Source organism: Larus michahellis, chromosome 2 (genome assembly GCF_964199755.1).
Source record: "Larus michahellis chromosome 2, bLarMic1.1, whole genome shotgun sequence".
Taxonomy (NCBI): domain Eukaryota; kingdom Metazoa; phylum Chordata; class Aves; order Charadriiformes; family Laridae; genus Larus; species Larus michahellis.
Window position 1 is genome coordinate 1830909 of NC_133897.1, and position 20813 is coordinate 1851721.

General features: G+C 52.7%; 1 protein-coding gene across 1 annotated transcript in view; it reads left to right on the forward strand.

Moving 5' to 3' along the window:
• Window positions 1–20813, forward strand: part of SETD2 (SET domain containing 2, histone lysine methyltransferase) — a 74052-nt gene that overhangs the window by 50019 nt on the left and 3220 nt on the right. The window contains exons 13-18 of the mRNA XM_074573859.1: window positions 4966–5014; window positions 5320–5500; window positions 9449–10124; window positions 11001–11135; window positions 11731–11870; window positions 15047–15158. Coding sequence (XP_074429960.1) covers window positions 4966–5014; window positions 5320–5500; window positions 9449–10124; window positions 11001–11135; window positions 11731–11870; window positions 15047–15158 — 1293 coding nt within the window. The remainder of the gene's footprint in view (window positions 1–4965; window positions 5015–5319; window positions 5501–9448; window positions 10125–11000; window positions 11136–11730; window positions 11871–15046; window positions 15159–20813) is intronic.

Sequence of the window (20813 nt, forward strand, 5' to 3'; positions counted from 1 at the left end):
TGTATCACTTTTCTTTCTGTATTTAATTTTCTGTGCAACTCATTAAAAATGGTTCTGGAAGGTAGAGAGCCATTTGGACTCCGTTAGCGGCGGTCGCATTGATTTAGCAGTTATGCATGCTCAGAGCCAGCAGCTTCCGTTTCCAAAAATAAAATAGGCTTTTCTTCGGAGTTTCCCCCTGGCTCGCGTCTGGTTTTGACCACCATCTGGTTTTCATGGAGCAATTTTGACATATTCCTCCGTTTGTTGCTGCTTCAAAGACTCGGCTGCCTCCCTCTTCACCAGACCCGCGCTGGCGGCTCTGCAGCCCGTTGGGTAGATCTGTAGCTGCTCTCCAGCAAGACCTACCTCGCTCCCCGCTTCCTAATTATCTTGTCTTTTAAGCGGTCTGGACCTTCGTTAGGGCAATCCAACTTGATGGGATGGATCTTGCCATGGGTTCACCCGTCTTCCCTCTCCGGTGCCACCTGGCCCTGTGGTCACAGCCGTGTCTTTCAGAGGAAGATGCTTTCTCCTACCCAGGGAGAGCAGATGTTTTCTTGCCCCTTGGATGTTCAACCATCTTTGAGCTCGAAGCTTAGACTTAATTATCTCCGTTGAGTTGAAATCGCTGTATTTCTTAGCTTCAGGTTTACCAATGTCATGGTGAACCTAAAGCAACGTGTGGCAGGAGCGGGCAGTGCCGTGTTTGCCAAGTCTTCTTTCTCAAGGTGGCCCTTGTCCTCCTCCTGTTCCCATTGACCCTTTTTTTTCCCAGTAGTTTCCCATTGCATGTCCTGCTATTTAATGGGACGAATCTTTTTAGGAGCTGGGGAGGCTGGTCTAGCTTAGCTCTTGCCTCCTGCGTTGTCCTTGAGCTGTCCCGGCTGGTTCATCCATCATCTCATGGCTTGGTGGCTCCTCATCACACCTTCTCTCCTGCTGATGGAGACACCGCTGGGACCAAGCGTGGGGTGAATTTTCGAATGTTCTGCTCCACGCTGTGTCAGAGAACGAGCTTTTTTGGGGGAGCGAAGCAGGGAAAATAGAGAAGTAAATAGAGAAAACCCATCTCTGGTGGGTGCTTTTGGGTCTGCAGAAGCTGCTCTCATGGTCCTCTCCTTCCTGCATGAGACAGTACAAGGAAAAGTCATCCCTGCTGCTGGATGGCAAGTAATTAGCGTTATATAGGCTTTATTATCCCAGCTGGCTCCTTCCGCATCCCTCCCCACCCCAAACAGTGAGCTGCAGCCTTGTTTCTTTGCTTTTACTTAAAAACGCGCTGGATTTTGGGGGTCTTTTCATCCATAGCGAACGTGTGTAAATAAATAAGAACGATTTAAAAGGGGAATATTTACAGACCCTTAACGCCTCTCATCGCGGCGTATGTATTTGCACGTTGTGCAAAACACGTTGTGTTTTCGGGCTCTGTGGAAACACAAACCAGGTGTTACAAAAACCCCACAAATCCTGACCCAAAAAACCGTCATTTTTAACCTTCAGCAGCACTTTTGAAGTGGTTTTGTCTCGTGAACAGACCACGACAGGGTTTCTTAGACTTTCATTTCTTTCACCAAGGGAAAATATATTTTCTTAGCCCAGGGGGCACGTGTTGGGGTTGGTTTTGTTTTTGTTGGTTTTTTTTTTTTTTCCCTAAAACAAATAAAAATGGGACTTTCAAACCTGGGCCCTCTCGTTAAATGCGGTGCTGGAGGTGGGCCCATGCGATCTGGTGCAGCCGGGCAGCCCCCGGCGCAGCCGGCGCTTAATTAATTTCCAACCAGCTTTTAAAAATAAAATAAAAAAAAAAAAATCGAGTGCGATTTTTATTTAGAAAACGATCGTTTTCTGAGGTTGAGAGTCGTGCTAAAGCTTCGCGTTTCTGAGCGCAGGGAAGCTTTAAATGCCCAACTAGAAGCCGCCGTCTCTCCCCTCAGTAAGAGTTTTGTGCATCTTTTCCTCCTTTCTGCCTCATCCATGCCCGAAATTAAAGGATATTTTAGTCCTCTAGGGAAAATCCCCGGTGTTTTTCCCCCGAGACATCAAGATACGATGGGTGCGTGTCCCATCGCGTCGAGTGTGAAGAATTAACACCCTTCGGACGCTTTGATGGTCATGGACATGGCTTTGCTGAGATTTTGGCTTTTCTCCGTCTTCGGTCCTAGGAAAGCACAAATCCTGCCCTGGCAAAGCCGGGATCTCGGCACACCGCGCCAGAACAGCTTCTTTATATAGCGCTGAGTATATCTTTTATGAATTAATCGTCCTTTTTTGGGGGATGGGGCTGCAGCCTCCATCAGGGACGCGCCCCGGATTTTCTTTCTCTTTGATTTTTTCATAGTTGGTTTCTTTGCTCTTATTTCCTTTCTCCTGACCAAACTGGTCCTATTCAGCCAGAAAACAGCTGGTTTCTCGCATTCTGCTTCAAATAACCGGCTGTTCTTGTCAACTACTGTGTTCCTTCAGGAAGGGAACAGAGCAAGGGCTCGCTACAAGCCAGAATTAAAAGAAAATGAGCTTTTTTTTTTTTTTTTTCTCCAAGCTACCAGAACTTGGACGGTCATTAACATTGTAAAAAGTTTCTGTACGTTTTCCGTGCTGTGGGATCGTTGGCGTCGCTGATGCGATAGTTTCATTTACGCTTTGTGTGGCAGAATATGGCAATTAGAAATATGATGGAAAACAAAGCGACACCGGTAAAACCCGTTCCGTGATCTGTAGTGACAGGCACTTGTTTCACGTGACATCCAGAGGAACCTTATGAAATTCAACAGGGGCAAGTGTAGGGTGCTGCACCTGGGGAGGAACAACCCCCTGCACCAGGACAGGTTGGGGGTGACCTGCTGGAGAGCAGCTCTGTGGAAAGAGACCTGGGAGGCCTGGTGGACAACAGGATGACCATGAGCCAGCAATGGGCCCCTGTGGCCAAAGGCCAATGGCATCCTGGGGGACATCGAGTGTGGCTAGCAGGTGGAGGGAGGTCATCCTCCCCCTCTGCTCTGCCCTGGGGAGGCCGCATCTGGAGCACTGGGTCCAGTTCTGGGCTCCCCGGTTCAAGAAGGACAGGGAACTGCTGGAGAGGGGATAGCAAAGGGCTACCGAGATGATGAGGGGATGGAACATCTCTCTTGTGAAGAAAGGCTGAAGGATTTGGGTCTCTTCAGTCTGGAAAAAAGACAGCTGAGGGGGGACCTTATCAAGACTTATAAATACTGAAAGGGTGGGTGTCAGGAGGATGCGGCCAGGCTCTTCTCAGTGGTGCCCAGCGACAGGACAAGGGGTAACGGGCACAAACTTGACCATAGGAGGTTCCATCTCAACATGAGGAGGAACTTCTTTGCTGTGAGGGTGGCAGAGCCCTGGCACAGGCTGCCCAGAGAGGTGGGGGAGTCTCCGTCTCTGGAGACATCCCAAACCCGCCTGGACGCGTTCCTGTGCCACCTGCTGTGGGTGACCCTGCTCTGGCAGGGGGTTGGACTGGGTGATCTCCAGAGGTCCCTTCCCACCCCTACCATTCTGTGATTCTCTTGCTCCGTAATCCAGTGGCGTTGAACAAAGATTGTGCGCTAAGCGGTGGCAATCCCAGTCCCAGCATTTGCAAGACCAGGACCCAAGGGAAGTTTTAACCTTCATTCCCAAGTCCCGTCCCATTTTATTAAGTGAATGGGATGGTATTGATGAGTTATTCCGGCTCGTGTTGGGTTTTGGGGTTCAGCGACACGTTGTGTGCCGTCCTTATATATATGAGAAATGGTTTCTGGCTCAAACAACTTGAAATTGCAAAGAATTACCTGTTGCGTTAGCAAAATACCCTCTTCTGCACTTGCTTTCTTTGAGGCTCCTCTTCCCTCCTCTCTCCCTGTGGTGCCATCGCTGCCTGTGGTTGCAAACGGGGCACGGAGCAAGAGGCCTCACGCCAGGGCTGCCGGGGCCTCAGAAAAGCAATAAATAATTAAAAGTGACATAACATCTCTTGTCCTTGCCCGTCGCAAAGCAACAGCTTTTCTTCAGCGGTGACTGCAACCCCTGGTTGTCCTGGGCTGAGGTCCTGCTTTTGCCCAGGAGGCCACGAGTCGGTGGCGTTTGGGGACCGACCCAGCGTGGGCAGAAATCTTGGGGGACGGCGGTGGGGGTGCAGCTGAGAAGGTCGTTACTGCAAATAATAAACGATGGAAAGTAAACACGGGGGGGTTTCATTACACTTCAGGATCAGACGGGATAATTCTTGGCTGTGAGGGTGGTGAGCCCCTGGCCCAGGTTGCCCAGAGAAGCTGTGGCTGCCCCATCCCTGGAGGGGTTCAAGGGCAGGTTGGACGGGGCTTGGAGCAACCTGGGCTGGTGGGAGGTGTCCCTGCCCAGGGCAGGGGCTTGGACTAGATTAGATGATCTTTAAGGTCCCTTCCCACCCAAACCATTCCAGGGTTCTTTTTTATACCAAGCCATAGCACCCAGCTGAGCATCAGGCACGGGGACAGCCCCCGGAAGAAGCATCACGTCCCAGGCAACCTGCAACTACCAAAGAAACTCACTTTTCCCATGTATTAAGCGGCCCCCCCTGCACCCAGAGGTTTTGCACGGTTTTGCACCTGGAGGGTAGCTTGTTTAATTGCAAAAATCGGATTTTTTTTGGTTTTTTTTTTTTTTTTTTTTTGTATTCCTGCAGAGCTGGAAGTGGAAGTGCTCGTAGCACGTGGGCGGGATGGCCAGCTTAGATCCCGCCTGGAGCACTTGGCCCAAAAAGCCACCTAAACTCATCAAACACGAAACGCTGATTAGAGGCAATATATAAAAGGCTCCACAATAACATGCCCCAAACCAGAACTTTGTTTCGAGACGCGTTTTTTTTTTTTTTTTTAGATTATTTTGAAACGATGATTGAGTTGTTAAATTATTAGCGCCGTGTTATGATCCTTGCAGCCCCCTAGATATTGGGGTTCTTCTTGCGAGGACCTGAAATTCTGACCTTCCTTGTGGTTTGCTTTGCAGGAGGTGTACCGCATCCCCAAGAAGAGTCAAGCAGAGAAGGAGAACAGTGGTACGTACTCAGGTTTTCCCCATGGTTCGCTCTGCTGCTGTGAAACCGCTTAATTTTCCCGGTCGGGGATGTCAAGAGATGTTCTGCCCTCAAAGCTCAACGTTTCTACTCCTTGAAAACAGCTCCCGTAAATAGGGAAGATAATCGAAGCGGTGGGTGATGGGAAATGCATGGGGCAACCTACAACTTCTTTGAATGAAGGCTCTCTTGACTAACAGAAGCTACTGAAACTGCAGGAGGGGAGAGCTAGAAATACTCTAAATTATAAAAATTCTCTCCTTTTTACCCATTTTTTTCCCCAACAGCTGACCGTGGGAGAGAGGCAGCCGGCCACAAGGATCAGACTCCGACGCCGAAGAACCCCATCCTGAGCAGAGAGCGGGATCCCGAGAGGCAGAGCCAGAGCAAAGAGAAGAAGAGACGGAGAGACTCGTTGTCCCCTCCGTCCTCGGCGTACGAGCGAGGAACGAAGAGGCCGGAGGACAGGCAAGTGGTCTGGCAGCAAGGGTGGCAGGGCTGAGGCTCTGACCGCTGGACTGGGAGTGTCGGATCTGCCGTGGTCCTGGGTAAAAACCCTGGGAAAGATGGTCCTGGTGGTCTCTGAAAACACCTAGGGATGGGGAAGGAAATTTCCTCTTGGAGGAATCCCCTGTGCGTGGTGAGATGCACGAGCTGGGTGGCATTAGGTGGCCTCTCCTCTTGGATAACCCGCACCTTTGTGTTCGGATAACGTACACCTTCATCCTCAGAGAGCCTACACCTTCATCTTCAGATAGCCGACGCCTTCATCTTCAGATAGCCCATGCCTTCATCTTCACATAACCCACATCTTCATCCTTGAATAGCCCACACCTTCATCCTCGGATAACCCACACCTTCATCCTCGGATAGCCCACACCTTCACATAACCCACACCTTCATCCTTGGATAACCCACACCTTCATCCTCGGATAGTCTACACCTTCATCCTCGGATAGCCCACACCTTCATCCTCGGATAGCCTACGCCTTCATCCTCGGATAGCCTACGCCTTCATCCTCGGATAGCCCACACCTTCACATAACCCACACCTTCATCCTTGGATAACCCACACTTTCATCCTCGGATAACCCACACCTTCATCCTCGGATAGCCCACGCCTTCATCCTCGGATAGCCCACACCTTCACATAACCCACACCTTCATCTTCAGGCACATTTTGGGAATTAGATGGGTGACGAGGGAAGCTATTTCCAGCTCTCCCGCAGAAATTAGGGATGTAGCCCTCCTCATGCAAAGAGGTCTTCTGCGTCCTTCAAAAACCCCTTCCCTTCTTCTCCTCCACCTCTCCCCAAGTGCACTTGGGGATTATTCGAAACTTAAACTTCGAGCGAGCCCGTGCCTGTGCAAGCGTGAGCAGTACCCAAGGCAGACAGGGTTTCTAAATCAAAACAAACTCCTTGACCAAGTGAAAATCCCCTAAAACCGTTGAGCGCAAGGAATGTGGTCTAGGTAGGTATGACCCCACCAGGCTGGTGGCGTGTCTTCTGCCTTCCCCTGGGAACGGCGGCATCATGCTGCCTCGGCTGAGAAGGCGTCTCTTCCGTTTTAAAGACCTCGCGGGGGTTTTGTTTTGTGCTTCTTTTTTGTGGGCGCTCCGTTGCCCGATGGATTCCCACCCACCTTGCGCGTGTTTCGCAGGTGATGGATACCAAGGGAGAGCAGGGACTTCAAATTTACTTACATCTCCATGATCTCAAAGGTCCCTTCCAACCTAGACAATTCAATGATTCTATTCTATCTTATGAAAAAAAAAAAAAAAAAAAAAAAAAAGGATTTTTAAACATAGGTTCTCTCGGGAAACAAGGCATGGAAGTGGGTAAGCTCCAGTGAAAGTACAAAATGCTGCAAATTCCAGTGCGCATGGATGCTGAAGATAAAATAGAAAATAAAACCAACCGATTTGTGTTGCGCTAGTGTGAGTCGTGCCCGTCCACGTGAGACACTTCTGCTCAGCGGGTCTGGTGGGACGGCTGTTTGGAAGAGAAAAGTAAGGGCTGCACAACTGAAATGTAGACGTCTTTTGTCTTGATGAGTTGCCCAGCTCAAGGAACGGGCAGAAAGAGAAAATATTTGTCATTATTAGCTGTTCTCCCCGATTTTACGTGGGGGCCGGAGGAGCGACAGAAGAGGGTGGTGGCAGGGCTGGTCCAAGGCAGCGCGTGAATCAGCGGCTGCTGGTTACCAGATACCCGCTTCCCTCCCTCGAAAGCTGCTTCTTAATTAAGAGAAGGAAAATATTACAAGCCTTGCGTTTCAGGGAGGCTGCAGAGGATGCTACAGGCAGTAAGAATACCAAGGAATTTCCTTTAAAGAAGGACCGTTTTCTGTTGCCCCTCTTAAATAGGATCTGAAGCCGCTCAGTAATTAGGGAACAATTGGTGGTGAGTCAGCCAGACGAGGCAACTTTTGTCCTCGTATTGAGCTGTGCTGGGAAACTTTAAAAACCCATCTGGATAAAACAGTAAAACGTAAATCTCTAATACCGCAGTGTAGACCTATACTACTTTAATTAGCCATTTGGAGGACGGAAACGTCTCCAAGGTCTGGGGGGGGAAGCGGAGCTGGGTAACGACAGTGCGCGGAGAGCTAGGAAGAAGGCCGGGATAAATGGCGTAATTTTTTATATCATTTTAAATAGAACCGACTCTTTTGTTGGGTGAGGAGTCGCCTGACAACGGCTCTTCCCTCCTGCAGCACGTCCTTGTGGCTGAGCGGTGCTTCTCCTTCTCTGGGGATGCTCTGCCCTTTGGATTTGTTATACGAAGGATTTAAGAAGACAAAACAATAAAATAGGCGGAGAGAGGAGCAGAGCAAACGCCAAGAGCATCGCTCAACCCTAAACCCCCTCGGTTTTCTCCTGCCCGTCCCTTCACGCCGGCTGCCTCTCGTGTAAACTCTCCAGGCAGTGCCGGGAAAGACTTTAATTATTGAAATGTAACTCTTCGTGGCAATAAGGTTTGCATTAACGGATCCTTGCAGCTACTCCGGGAATGCGAGGGAACATCTTAAGCGTATCTGTTGGTAGCAATGTGCTTTTGATATGTAAATGGAACGCAGGAACATGAAGGGAGTATATAGAGAATGTACTGGATGCTTTGTAGAATCCATTATATTAGGGCTGCAAAGCATTTTTGCTTGTAATCCCTGTTTTACCACACTCATAACTTCTCAAAATATCCACCTTTGATCTGAAATTTTCCATGGTTGAGGTCTGATCAAAGTCCTTAGGCTTTCCACCCCCCACCCCACCCCCCACCCCCAGCCTTCTTTAACTCCTTGGAAAAATCCCTCCAGCTGCTCCGCGTCTTGGGATGAAAATTCTTATTTGTTAAAAAAAAAAAAACCAAAACCCAAAAAAAAACAATGAAAAAAAAAATCCATCCACACTTTTATTATTTTTTAAGCTGAATCTGTGGTCTAGTAAATAGCGTCACTCTAAACAGAAACGTGCTGTTTGTAATTCCCTTGTTGTTCACCATGTCTGCAAACACGCAGTGTCTTCAACTCCGACATGGCGGTGGGGGTCCTTAGACAAGGAAGTTGGGGTGCTCTCCCTATCGCTGAGCTGCCCTGATCTTCGGGGGTGAAGATGCTGTGGTGCAAGCTGCACCTTCTGCTTGGAGAGCTGCTTCCAAAACCCTTCTTCTCCCAAGGAACAGGCGATAGGACAAGAGGAAATGGCCTCAAGTTGCGCCAGGGGAGGTTTAGGATGGATATGAGGAAAAATTTCTTCCCGGAAAGGGTTGTCAAGCATTGGACCAGGCTGCCCAGGGAAGTGGTGGAGTCACCATCCTTGGGGGTATTTAAAAGCCAGGCAGACGTGGTGCTGAGGGACGTGGGGTAGTGATGGGTTTTGTCAGTGTTAGGTTGATGGTTGGACTCGATGATCCCTTCCAACCTAGGTCCCTTCCAACCTAGACAATTCTATGATTCGTTGGTCCTGCATTGGGAAACCATGGCAGAGGGGCTCCAGCACGGGTACCCAACCTGTTCCCCTGCTTATTCTGCCCTCTCCTTGGGTTCCCTGTTGGCCTTGGAGATGTTGTCTCCCCACTGCGGGTCTCTCGGTGCTGCCTAGCAGGTCCTCCAGACTATTTCTGCTGCATCTCCATTAGCTCCAGCATTGAACCAAAGTTGGTAAATCCAGTTGGACCGCTTAGCGCATCCTCTGCCCTCGCTCCTTGCTCGTGGATGAGCAGGACCGGTGGGCGTTTCTTCTCTCTGTGACTTGCCATGGTTGGTCCCTTGGTGAATGATTTTAGGAATTGATGCTGCTGTTGGATGTTTGTCCCTCCCCCAGGTCTGCGTGTCATTGGTGGTGGTCCTTTTGCTTCTGGACCCCTGGACCTGTAGGTTTCTGAGGTCTCAAAAAGCCTTTTCTTTCTCTCCCAGATATGACACACCAGCATCTTCGAAGAAGAAAGTCCGGCTTAAGGATCGCAACAAGCTGTCCACGGAGGAGCGCAGGAAGCTGTTTGAGCAGGAGGTCGCCCAGCGGGAAGCCCAGAAACAACAACAGCAACTGCAAAACCTGGGGATGACGTCCCCCCTGCCCTACGACTCCATGGGCTACGGCACGCCCCACCATAGCTTTATCGGCTACCCGCCTGGCTACCCCATGCAAGCCTATGTAGACCCCAGCAACCCCAACGCTGGCAAGGTGCTGCTGCCCACGCCCACCATGGATTCCATGTGCTCGCCGGCGGCGTACGAGCACCCACAGACTTTGGTTGGGCACACGGTGGAACCAACTCTAACTACTCCTCAGCCGGTACCAGTAGTCCAACATGTAGCAACGACGATGGAGGTTACAACTCCGCAGTATGTAGCACAAAGCGACACCGTGGTCCATCAAGAACCCAATGTGGCCGTCCTACCCGTGGCCACGCCAGGACCGGTGCAGAGCCAGAGCTACGGGGTGTGGGATTCCAGCCAGCAGACTGTAGCTGTACAACAGCAGTACTCGCCCGCCCAGTCCCAACCAGCCATATATTACCAAGGACAGACCTGTCAGACCGTTTATGGTGTGACGTCCCCCTACTCGCAGACGACCCCACCGATTGTACAGGTAAAATTGCCATTTCAGACACAGCATGGCGTGAAACCCCCACAGAACGAAGGGTACCAGCCCGGTACACTTTATTTGCTCACTGTTTTCTAGTGCTCTTAAAATTAGAGCATCCAACTTTGCTCTAATATCAAGCTGCAGTAGCGCTTCTCAGATAACTTCCCGTCCGAGAAAAGCACATTTAGGCAGCTTATTTTCCATGTACAAATGTCATATATCAGAGTCGTTGGGGCCAAGCAGGAGTTTACAGCTTGCAGAGATTTTTTTTTAACCTGTTGATACAAGTTAACGTTGGTTTTTTGTTGATTCTCGTGGCGGGGTATTTCTGGGTAAGAGCTTCCACTGTCACTGACCGAGTAAGCAGTGAAACGTGGAGGTGTGAGCTCGCCTTCCGTTGACTTTTGGAAGCAGAGTCTGGAACTACCAGCTCTTGCGTGCCTTAAACCAAACAAAAAACCCAACAAATCAACCTTCTCTGTCTGTTTTCTCTGAATTACACGTTCCCTTCCATCAGGTTCAGCCTGGAGCTCCAAATGACCGCGCTGAAGTGCTTTCTCCTTGTGCTTTGTCTTCATTACCAAGGGTATCGGCGTTCAGCACCTTGCTGATGCCTAATTCTTCCTAAAAGCGAGATGTAGGTGATTGTACGACTCCTGGGGTAGCAAATTGGCCAACTGAATATGAAGGGCGTTTGCTGGGACCCCGCCTCGGTCACCGGTTGTTGCTCTTTGGTTTGGATGTTATCCTCCACTAGTCCTCAAGGACTATTATCCTCTTCTTGCCTTGATTCCCAGTAAGGCAAGCTGTACTGTGTCCTCCGGTAAAGGGTTTTTCGGGAAAGCAAGCTGACCTGTGATTCCCCGTGCTCCGTTTCAGAGTTACGCCCAACCAGGTCTCCAGTACATCCAGGGCCAGCAGATTTACGCTGCTCATCCGCAGGGAGTCATAGTGCAGCCACCGACAGCAGTAACTACGATCGTCGCGGCCGGGCAGCCTCAGCCCATCCAGCAGGTAAGGTTTGGTGGGTCAGAAGGGATGAGGAACGTTCCTCTACATCTGCTTTAGCTTTGCGTGATTCCCCGTGGCTTCTGGATGCTGTGAAAGCGTTGGTGGTACCAGTTGGCGGAGTTTCCCGTGCGACAGCATGCTGGCACCCATCGGGATGCTGCTCTCCGGGCTGGATGTGTCTCCAGACGCATTTTGGGGGGTTTTGAGCCCAGGTCCTGTTGTGTTCGGGCTTTCTGCCAGCACATCTGAGAAGGCTGTGTGTGGGTGGGCACGTGGAAGCTCCATGAGCTGCTTTGACCACTGAAGGCGCTCCATCAGAAACGATGGTTTTGGCATCCACCACAGCGGATTTAAGAGCATGGGTGGAAAAGTGTCCATATTACAAGCTCGGGATGTGGTCAAGTGGGTGCTTGGGATTTTTCATGAAGAACTAGGTAAAGATACTGTCCTCACCGCTTCTTGGGCCAACACTAATGTCCTTTTTTAAGTTCTACCTTCAACAGAGTCTTTGTTGTGCGGGAAAGAGCTGTCGGGGCTGCTCTGACCCCCCTCACGGCCGCTCACGTCTTTCTCTTCACCCCTTTTGCGCTGTTTTCAGCCAGAGCTTGTGGTGACCAACAACCTCCTGGACTTGCCTCCACCATCCCCTCCAAAACCCAAAACCATCGTCCTCCCACCCAACTGGAAAACAGCCCGAGATCCGGAGGGGAAGATCTACTACTACCATGTGGTAACGAGGTGAGCGTGATAACGAGGTGAGCGTAGTGGCTGCCACGGGGCTGGAGTTTGATGGCTCAAGCGAAGGAATTGGGTGGAAGAGAAATAGATCTTCAGCCCTTGGCGTCTCATTAGGCACCACAAAGCCCATGCTGATTGAGTTGCTGCTCGTTAGCCGGGTGGGTGGGAGGCTGAGATTGCTCAAAACTTTTCCTTTGCCCCCATAAATGTGGCCCAGGGATGGATCCCTGTTTTCTGAGAGCAGAAGTGTGATGGTGGCAAACGATTTCCTTGCAAACGATGACTCCAGCCGCGCGTTGAGTTGTAACCCTGTGTGATAAGGAGGTGGTGAGGAGCTCCACTTCTGATGTCTCATTGCAAAAAAAAGTTCCATCAAAGCAACATACAATCACAGACTGGTTTGGGTTGGAAGGGACTGTTAAAGACCACCCAGTGCCACCCCCTGCCCTGGGCAGGGACACCTCCCACCACACCACGTTGCTCCAAGCCCCGTCCAACCTGGCCTTGAACCCCTCCAGGGATGGGGCAGCCACAGCTTCTCTGGGCAACCTGGGCCAGGGGCTCACCCCCCTCACAGCAAACAATTTCTGCCTCACATCTCATCTCAGTCTCCCCTCTGTCAGTGGAAAACCCTTCCCCCTCGTCCCATGGCTCCCCTCCCTGCTCCAGAGTCCCTCCCCAGCTTTCCTGGAGCCCCTTGAGGGACTGGAAGGGGCTGGAAGGTCTCCCCGGAGCCTTCTCTTCTCCAGGCTGAACCCCCCCAGCTCTCCCAGCCTGTCCCCACAGCAGAGGGGCTCCAGCCCTCCCAGCATCTCCGAGGCCTCCTCTGGCCCCACTCCAACATCTTTCTCCCCAGCATCTCGGTCAGGTTGAATTTACTTCTTCTGACATCACCTTTGGTCCCATCGCTCTGCCAGAAGACGCCGTGCCCCACGCGGCACTGAAATGGCCGCAGGGTTGAGGGGTAGAGAGGGACCTCGTCTGCCCCTCCTGCTCTGCAAACACCCGCGTGGCTCTGCCAGGCGAATAACCCCGACCTGTGGAGGCTTTGAACGCGTGTGCGAGCGTTGCGGTGGGCATGCCGTACCAACAGCAGGACTTTGGTGGCTGAGGGATCGGCGGGCGGCATCAAAGGCTTTGTTTTCTCCCCCTCATTTTTTTCCCATCTTCAAACCTCCGCTTCGTGCTGGAGCAAGAAATAAGAGTTTCCCAGTGTTTCCCCCACGCCTTTGCGATCGCTTTTGGAAGGTGCCAGGTGTTTGGATCAATACTTATGGACTTATCTAAAGTGAGTATCATGAGTTTTAAACTTCTAGAAAGGATTTCTTTAAATTTCAAACTCCACGCGAGGCCTGTACGGGGATCCACCTCTCTAAAGGGTTAAGCCTGGGTATTTCTCACATGTCCTGACCATCTTGATGTCGGTTATTGTTACTTGCACGCGTTTCCCTGCGTCCATCGATATTTTCAGTCTCCCGTTTGGCCTCCTTCCCGCTACCTTTCACATTGAGAGTTGCGCCAACAGCCGAGCAGGAGACCTTCAAACCCCAGGAAGAAGAAGTCGAGCAGGAATATATGGTTTGTGCCGCCCTGTAGAAGTCTTGCAATGAGATGAGGAGACCCAACCGCGCCTTCCCCCTTGGCGAGGAATGCCTCCACCGTGCATCTTCTGCAGCTACGCGAGAAGCCACTAATCAAATCTATAATTAATCTGGAACTTTTTCGAGGAACGCGTGCTGGAAGGTTTCTTTCAACCCTTCTTTTAACTGGATATCTGCTGACGAGGCCAGTAGAGGAAAGGAAATCTTTCTTGTTGACATGCTTTCTTATTTTAGGATTTCGTTCTATTTACCGATCGAATGAATCGTGGTCCAAGGTCAGGGATATTCAGTGGTATCTGGAGAATTAAGTAGCATGATGAAGAACCCGAGGGCTTGAAATATGACTTTCCTGCATGTCCTGAAAAGTAAAAAGCCCTAAAGAGGAACAAGGTTTGTGATACAAGGTCAGAAACCTCGAGAAACTCAAAGCAGTGTCTCCTTTTGACGCAGGCTTTCAGGATTTCTTTGTATTGAGCTGCAGAGCGCGCATCTTCACACAGTCTAGAGATGGAAAAGAGTGGCCGCATTAAGTCACCCCCAAACCTAACGAGGTCTGGAGATCTGTCCATTGCATCCCTCTTGTTTAGTCCTAGAATCGGAGAATCCGTTGGGTTGGAAGGGACCTTTAAAGGTCATCTAGTCCAACCCCCCTGCAGTAAGCGGGGACATCTTTCAGGAGGACTCTTACCTGATGGAGAATCCCGTACTCACCCCAGTCCTGCGAAGACAGAGGTCTGTCCTGCTGGCCCCCGTGTCTCCTCGTTGCGTTCCTGCCCTGCTCTGTGGTTTTCCTCCCCGGCACCGTCCTGTGTTTGTCCTTGGATACCCTCTCCCCTCTTCCCACCTTGAGGAAATCCAGACCAGTTCTCCCCATCCTTCCCCGGTTTGAGCGTGGTGGGACTCTCCCCGGCTCGTTGGCCTGACGAGCCCAAGCAGGCTCTGATGGCTTCTTCCATCTCAGCCGAGATGCTCCTGCCGAAATGGTGCTTCCCGTGTTCAGTGAGCCACGGAGAGCTCTAGCCCTAGCACCTTCTAGCGTATGGATGAGCTTTGTGCCATCTTCCATCCGTCTTTTGAAACTCCTGCTCGTTCTTCTGGCTTTTCTCAAGACCTTTGGTCTGTGGCCTTTCCACCATGAGATACCTGTGGCTGAACACTTGCCGTGAGGTGCCAAGGGCTGACCCTTGCTCTGCAGGAAGCGGTGCCTTCCCCAGGGTCTCCGCTGGGATTTCTCCCGTCTTTCCACGCCAGGATCGCCAACCTTTATTTCATGCCTGCGATGAACTTCCCTTGATCTCACATTGAGTGTCACCGGTGATAGAAAATCGTGCAAATTCCCCTTTTTTAAGTTCTTCTGCGTGGCTTTAGCCTTCTCCGACTTGGCAGCCTACTCAAAACTCAGCATTAATAGCAAGACAGGGCCGTGATTACACCCACGTTAAGAGTTTAGATGACCGATGCGAGACCAGACGTCCCAGTTGATGGGACAAACAACAAGCAGGTACTTCTAAGAGGGTTTTTGAGTTACTTTTAAGAGGGTGACGGTGGTCGGTCTGTCTGTCTGCCTTCCTGCAGGCAAACCCAGTGGGACCCTCCTACCTGGGACAGCCCGGGGGACGACGCCAGCCTTGAACACGAAGCTGAAATGGACCTCGGGACCCCAACGTATGACGAAAACCCCATGAAGGTAAGCGCGGGGCTCAGCGAGGGAAACGCGGTGTTAATATCTCTTTGACGGACTGCGGGCATAATCCCGTCCTGCCGAGCGAGCGGGAGCAGCAAATGCCGGGGCTGTTGTTGAGGTCGGTACGGACTTGGAGGGACAGAAGTGACCCGAGATAAGCCGTAGTGTCGACGTTGACCATGGGCCGCGGGGTTTTTGTGCTTTGAAATAGGAGTGGAGGATTAAGAGAGTTAAATTGTTCTTTTTTTGCCACTCTGAAATACGCCGTGCTGCCCGGTACCCGCTGAAGAGCGGCTTCCCCTGGTTGCTGCCAGGTTTTGCCTTGGTCACAAAGAGTCGAGCGGGGATTTTTGTGGTGGTCTCACCTCTTTGTCCTTCCGGGTGCTGGCTCGGTAAAGCCCCCGCTGCTCCTTTGCTCACCGCTGGGGCTGTGCCCACCGCGGCTTTGGGTGAACGCAGGACTTCCCTGGGGGGTGGCTGATGTTCTGCCCTGGATGCCAAGCGTTGCTGCAACCTCATGTGCGGAGATGACCTTATAATCGGCCAAAAAAAGGCGGGGGGGCGGGGCATAACGTCGAAATGGGAAAAACTACTGGTGGTGCAGTGGAGGAGCTGGGAGCTCTGTGTTGCTTCCGCCGCCAGCCGCCTTTCGGCTTTCCTGGTGGGTGCTGCGGCATCTCCCTCGCTCCTGCTGCCGAAGGTGATGCCTGCGAGGACGGAGCTGCTCCCCAAACGGGGCTTGATTTTCAGTGAGGTCCCTTCTGCGGCCACGTCTACCCCAGCCCTCGGCGGGAGGCGACTTGGCTTGAACCTCCTTGGAGGACGCGTCTGCCATCGGGGCGGGTTTCCAGCCCGTGCAGAGCAGGGAGGGCAGAGCCTGAGCGGCGCTTGCTCAGCCCCTGTAGATAAATCACCCTTTGTGCCTTTCTGTTTCCCTAAAAAGAGGAGGGAAAAGCCGTGGAAGGAACGATTTGTCGGGTTATAACCCACAGGGAGCAATTCTCTCCATGCTCGGGTGATACCCACAGACCTGGGGCTGATTTTGTAGGTGCTGGAGGCGCCGTCCCGTCCTACAGCGCCCAGGAACATCTCCTGCTCCGCAGCCATCGCCTTTTCCCTGTGCTGCCAGGACCCTAAGGGTTAATCCAATCCGTGTAACGAGTACTGCAGTTGGAATTCCCAGAGAGTTCACTTAAATTTGCAAATATTTATCTCCCTGAAAAACGGTTAATTAGAAAAGGAGGCCAAGGAGCCTTTACTTCCGCGGAGGAATCCAGAAAAGCCTTTTAAATGATTTTTGTCCCTGGGTCGGCGTCATGCCTACCCTGCCGGCATCCCTCGGGAATCTCGGCGGGCAAAGGAGCAAATAGTCGTGGCACTGGAAGGATTCACAGACACGGGAGTGTCCTGGGATCGCTGGGGCTTGCTGGATCCCTCGGCAGCGTGCAGTGACCTTGCGCTGCACCGCTCCTGGCCGGTTCCTCCCTTTAAACCGTTAGAAACGGGCTCGTGCAGCTTTCTGAAACTCTCCGGCTGAAAGAACAACCAATATTCCTAATTTTGCCGGTTTTCTACGGCGCGTTCTCGCCGCGAGGCGGGGGAAGGATTTTCCCTCGTGCTGGCCTGGGGTTGATCCCGGTTTATCTGCACCGGTGCTCCCGGGCTGGGTTGCAAATGGCCGTTGAAGGATATCGGCGCGCAGAGCGAGACGCCGGCACCTGTTTATCCGACGGATCTTCATTTTAGGCTTTAAGGCGAGGTTTTATTCATCTGGAACAGCCGTAAACGACAGCCCCCTGGAGGGATTTGCCTCTCCGGCTGTGGGAGAGAAAGCCGACTGGTGTGGACCAGCCTGGAGATACTGGGGGAACGTCCCTGGGATGAGCTGAAGGTGCTGAGAAGGTGGTTGGGCTCCTCTGAGGGAGAAAATGGAATTGTGCTGGTGCTTTGGGGCTTGGGAGTCTTTTTCCGATGGATTTTCGAGGGTCTTGGCAGCGCAAGGAAAGATGCTTCCGTAAACGTGGACAGGCGTTTACGTGCTGGATTCCAAACCTTGGGGATAAAAAGGGGTGCTGAGGACTGGGGCGATGCTCGAAGGGCTCCTGCCCGGAGCTGCCTGCTCCTGCCCGGAGTTTTCACCCTTCACTCAAAGCCCCAAAATCCCTATTTTCAGGTGCAAAACTTCTCCGAAGCCGTCGATCCCTCCTTCTTACATCAACAGCGGCCGCGCGGCTTTGGCTGACCTCCCGGCGCTGTGGTTTTTACTCACTTTAGAGCTTTTAAATCTTTTCCTTCTTCGGCCGGGATGGCCTGAAGGTTGGGTTTTTCCTGGTTGTGGAAATAACGTTGAATTCCCATGTGCTCCTAGCTCGCTCGCCGCCTCCGTAAGGATGCACCCGCCCTGAAATTGCAACCGCATTCCTCGGATTTTTTTTTTTTTTTTTTTTTTACCCTCCTCCTCTTCCCCACCCTGTACCTTTTCCAAGAGGGGATTAAACCTCGCCGGCGTCGCCGCTCCGGCCGCCCGACAGCTGCTGCTGCTATTCCTGGCGTTCCCTGGCCGCGGGGCACCGCTCGTCCCGGCGAAACGCCGGCGGCGAACGGGAGATTTTATTTCCTCCGGAGCGTGTTCAACGCGCTTCCGAGCAGCATCTGCTCCCTTCTCCGTACCCTCAAAGCCCCCCCTGCCATGGCCGGGGAGGGGGGGGGCAGGAAGCGGGAATTGGGCTCTCCTGGGGCTCGCACGCCGGGATAACGATTTTGATGGAAAGGCACAGGAGGTGGGCGAAGCCGCTCTCGCCGTTTCCCTTTAAAGCACATTTTAAAACCTGTTTTTTGGTTGTTTTTGTTTTTTTTTTTTCCCCTTTGGAAAAGCCTTATCCCATGCTGCCGGAGAAGAGCATCCTGCGCAGGCTCCTCCGGATTTCCCAGCTCCTTTCGCCTCCCACCTTCACCCCATCCCAGACTGGTTTTCCTGTCTTCCCTGGCTTTTCCATCCCCACCTCTCCTTGCGTAAAGCAAGGGGGCTGATAAATGTAATCACCACCGTTTGTTGTTTTTTTTGGGGGGGGGGCACGGGGGGGACACTTTTCCTGCCTTAGAGTTTTCCTGGCGAGCGGCACGGTTTGGGATTACAGGAGCGCTTCGGAGGGGCTGCGCCATGATCCCGTCGAGGGAGACTAAAGCCCTTGGATAAGGAGGTTTTTATGCTAAAATAAAGATGAATTTTAGCGGGAGGGGAAATCAGCGCTTTTCCACAAGTAGCAGCTGGGAAATCTAGTTCCTGTGTCTCTTCCCAAATTTTTGGCACTGATTTTTTTCCCCCCATCCCGCGTCCTCCGGCCAAGGGGAGCAGGATTTCCCATCGGTGTAGGGACCTGGGCCGGCGTCGCCTCTCGGCTTTCCCACCCCTCGGACTTCTTCTCCCTCCGCCGCTCCCCAAAAAGTGCCGTTTTCCCCTTTTCCCCCCGACCCTGGCCTCTTCGCTACGTGGCCCCCGCGGTCGTGGTGGGCAGCGCCGGAGCTCGAAATCCCAGGAATATTTAATCCCAGAATTTTTATTTTCGTATTTACTTTCTCGACGCGTTTATTGACGCTCGTTTTTAGTTGGCGTTGGCCGTGCCGGCTCTTCCGAAAACCCATCCATCCGCCTCGAATTAAGCCAGCTAATTAGCGCTGATGGTTTATCACATCCTTGGAGGGCTGAATTAAAATCCCCTCGTTAACCGAACTGACCCGCCTTCAAAAATAACTCTTTCCTTGGCGCGCCGGTGCGGGGAATTCAAGAGAAATCGGGGACGTGCCGGCCAAACCGGGGCTCGGCGATGGAGAAGGGGCGGGCGATGGAGAAGGGTTTGGTGACGGGAGGTGACGGGAGGTGACAGGGTTTGAGGATCGCGCCGGGAGCCGTCCGGGAGCCGTCCGGGAGCCATCTGCTCCCCCATCCTCAACCCTTTTTGATGTCGGTACCCGAGCCGCCGGCAGGGAAGGGACGGCTTTGATGTGCGCTCGCTCGGGGACGGCCCTCGCTCGTAAAACGTCCCCGTCGAGGGTTGATTTAAACCCCACGTCATTTCGCATCCGGGAGCTTTGCGGCTCATTTCCAGGGATTTGGAAAAGATGGGATGGCTCCTGCTTTTTTCAGTGGGAAATACTTCTAAAAATTGCTTGGGTTTTGTTTTTTTTTTTTTTAATTAAAAGGAATATCGGGACACCTTCAAAGAGCAGGAGGAGAAGGCAAATCTCCCCCGCCTTTGGAAGCCTTTATCCAGCCCCTTTTGCTCGCTCTGTCTTGAAAATCCGAGTCGGGATAACCCACGGTTCCCAAATTTCTCCCCAAAACCAGCGCCGGAGGAGAGATGCTGGGGTGGGGGGCTGGCGGCGAAGGGATGCTCCTTGGGATGCAGTTCCTGCTCCGTTAACACGGGCGGCAAATGAAATCAGCCGGTGCTCTGGGATTAGTACTCGGAGAAATGGCCGGAAATTCCTATAAAATTCACTTTATTCTTCTGGGATGGGCTATAGCTAAAGATAATCGGAAATAAATAGGAGGGGGAAGCATTTCCCCCCCTCCAGATCGGCCCAACTCCCCCAGGACCAGATTGCACCCTTTTTCCAGCCTTTTTTTCCCCCAAGGAAAGAAGAACGAGGAGCGGTCCCCCCCGCATCTCCCCGGGATTTGTGCTCCCAGACCAGCAGCCTGGCTGGAGTGCACTGGGAAGCGTGCCGGGATTGAGAAGCGTGCTTGGGATCAGGCTGGGAAGCGCGCTGGAATTGGGCTGGGTGGGATCAGGCTGGGAAGTGTGCCGGCACTGGGCTGGGAAGCTCAGCAGGACCAGACTGGGAAGCATGCCTGGACTGGGCTGGGAAGCTCACTGGGACTGGGTTGGGAAGTGTGCTGGGAGTGGGCTGGGAAGCTCACTGGGAGTGGGCTGGGAAGCGTGCCTGGACTGGGGTGAGGAGCATGCCGGTATTGAGCTGGGAAGCGCACTGGCACTGGTCTGGGAAGCTCACCAGGACTGCTGGGATTGGACTGGGAAGATCACCAGGAGCAGGCTGGGAAGCATGGCTGGATTGGGGTGGGGAGCTCACTGGAACCAGGCTGGGAAGCGTGCCTGGATCAGGCTGGGAAGCACACTGGGACTGGGCTGGGAAGTGCACGGGGACCGGGCTGGAAAGGGTGTCAGGAATGGGTTGGGAAGTTCACCGGGACTGCCACGATTGGACTGGGGAGCACACTAGGACTGGACTTGGGAAGCTCACTGGGATGAAGCTGGGAAGTGTGGCTGGATTGGGATGGAGAGCACGCCGGCACTGGGCTGGGAAGCTCACCAGGAATGGGCTGGGAAGTTCACTGGCAGAAGACTGGGAGGTTCACTGGGAGCAGGCTGGGAAGCTCATTGGGAATGGGCTGGGAAGCGTGCCAGGACTGGGCTGGGAGGCTCACTGGGAGAAGACTGGGAGGCTCACTGGGAGCAGGCTGGGAAGCTCATTGGGAATGGGCTGGGAAGTGTGCCAGGACTGGCCTGGGAAGCTCACTGGGAGGAGGCTGGGAGGCTCACTGGGAGCGGGCTGGGAGGCTCACTGGGAGAAGGCTGGGAGGCTCACTGGGAGAAGGCTGGGAAGCTCACTGGGAATGGGCTGGGAATCTCACCAGGA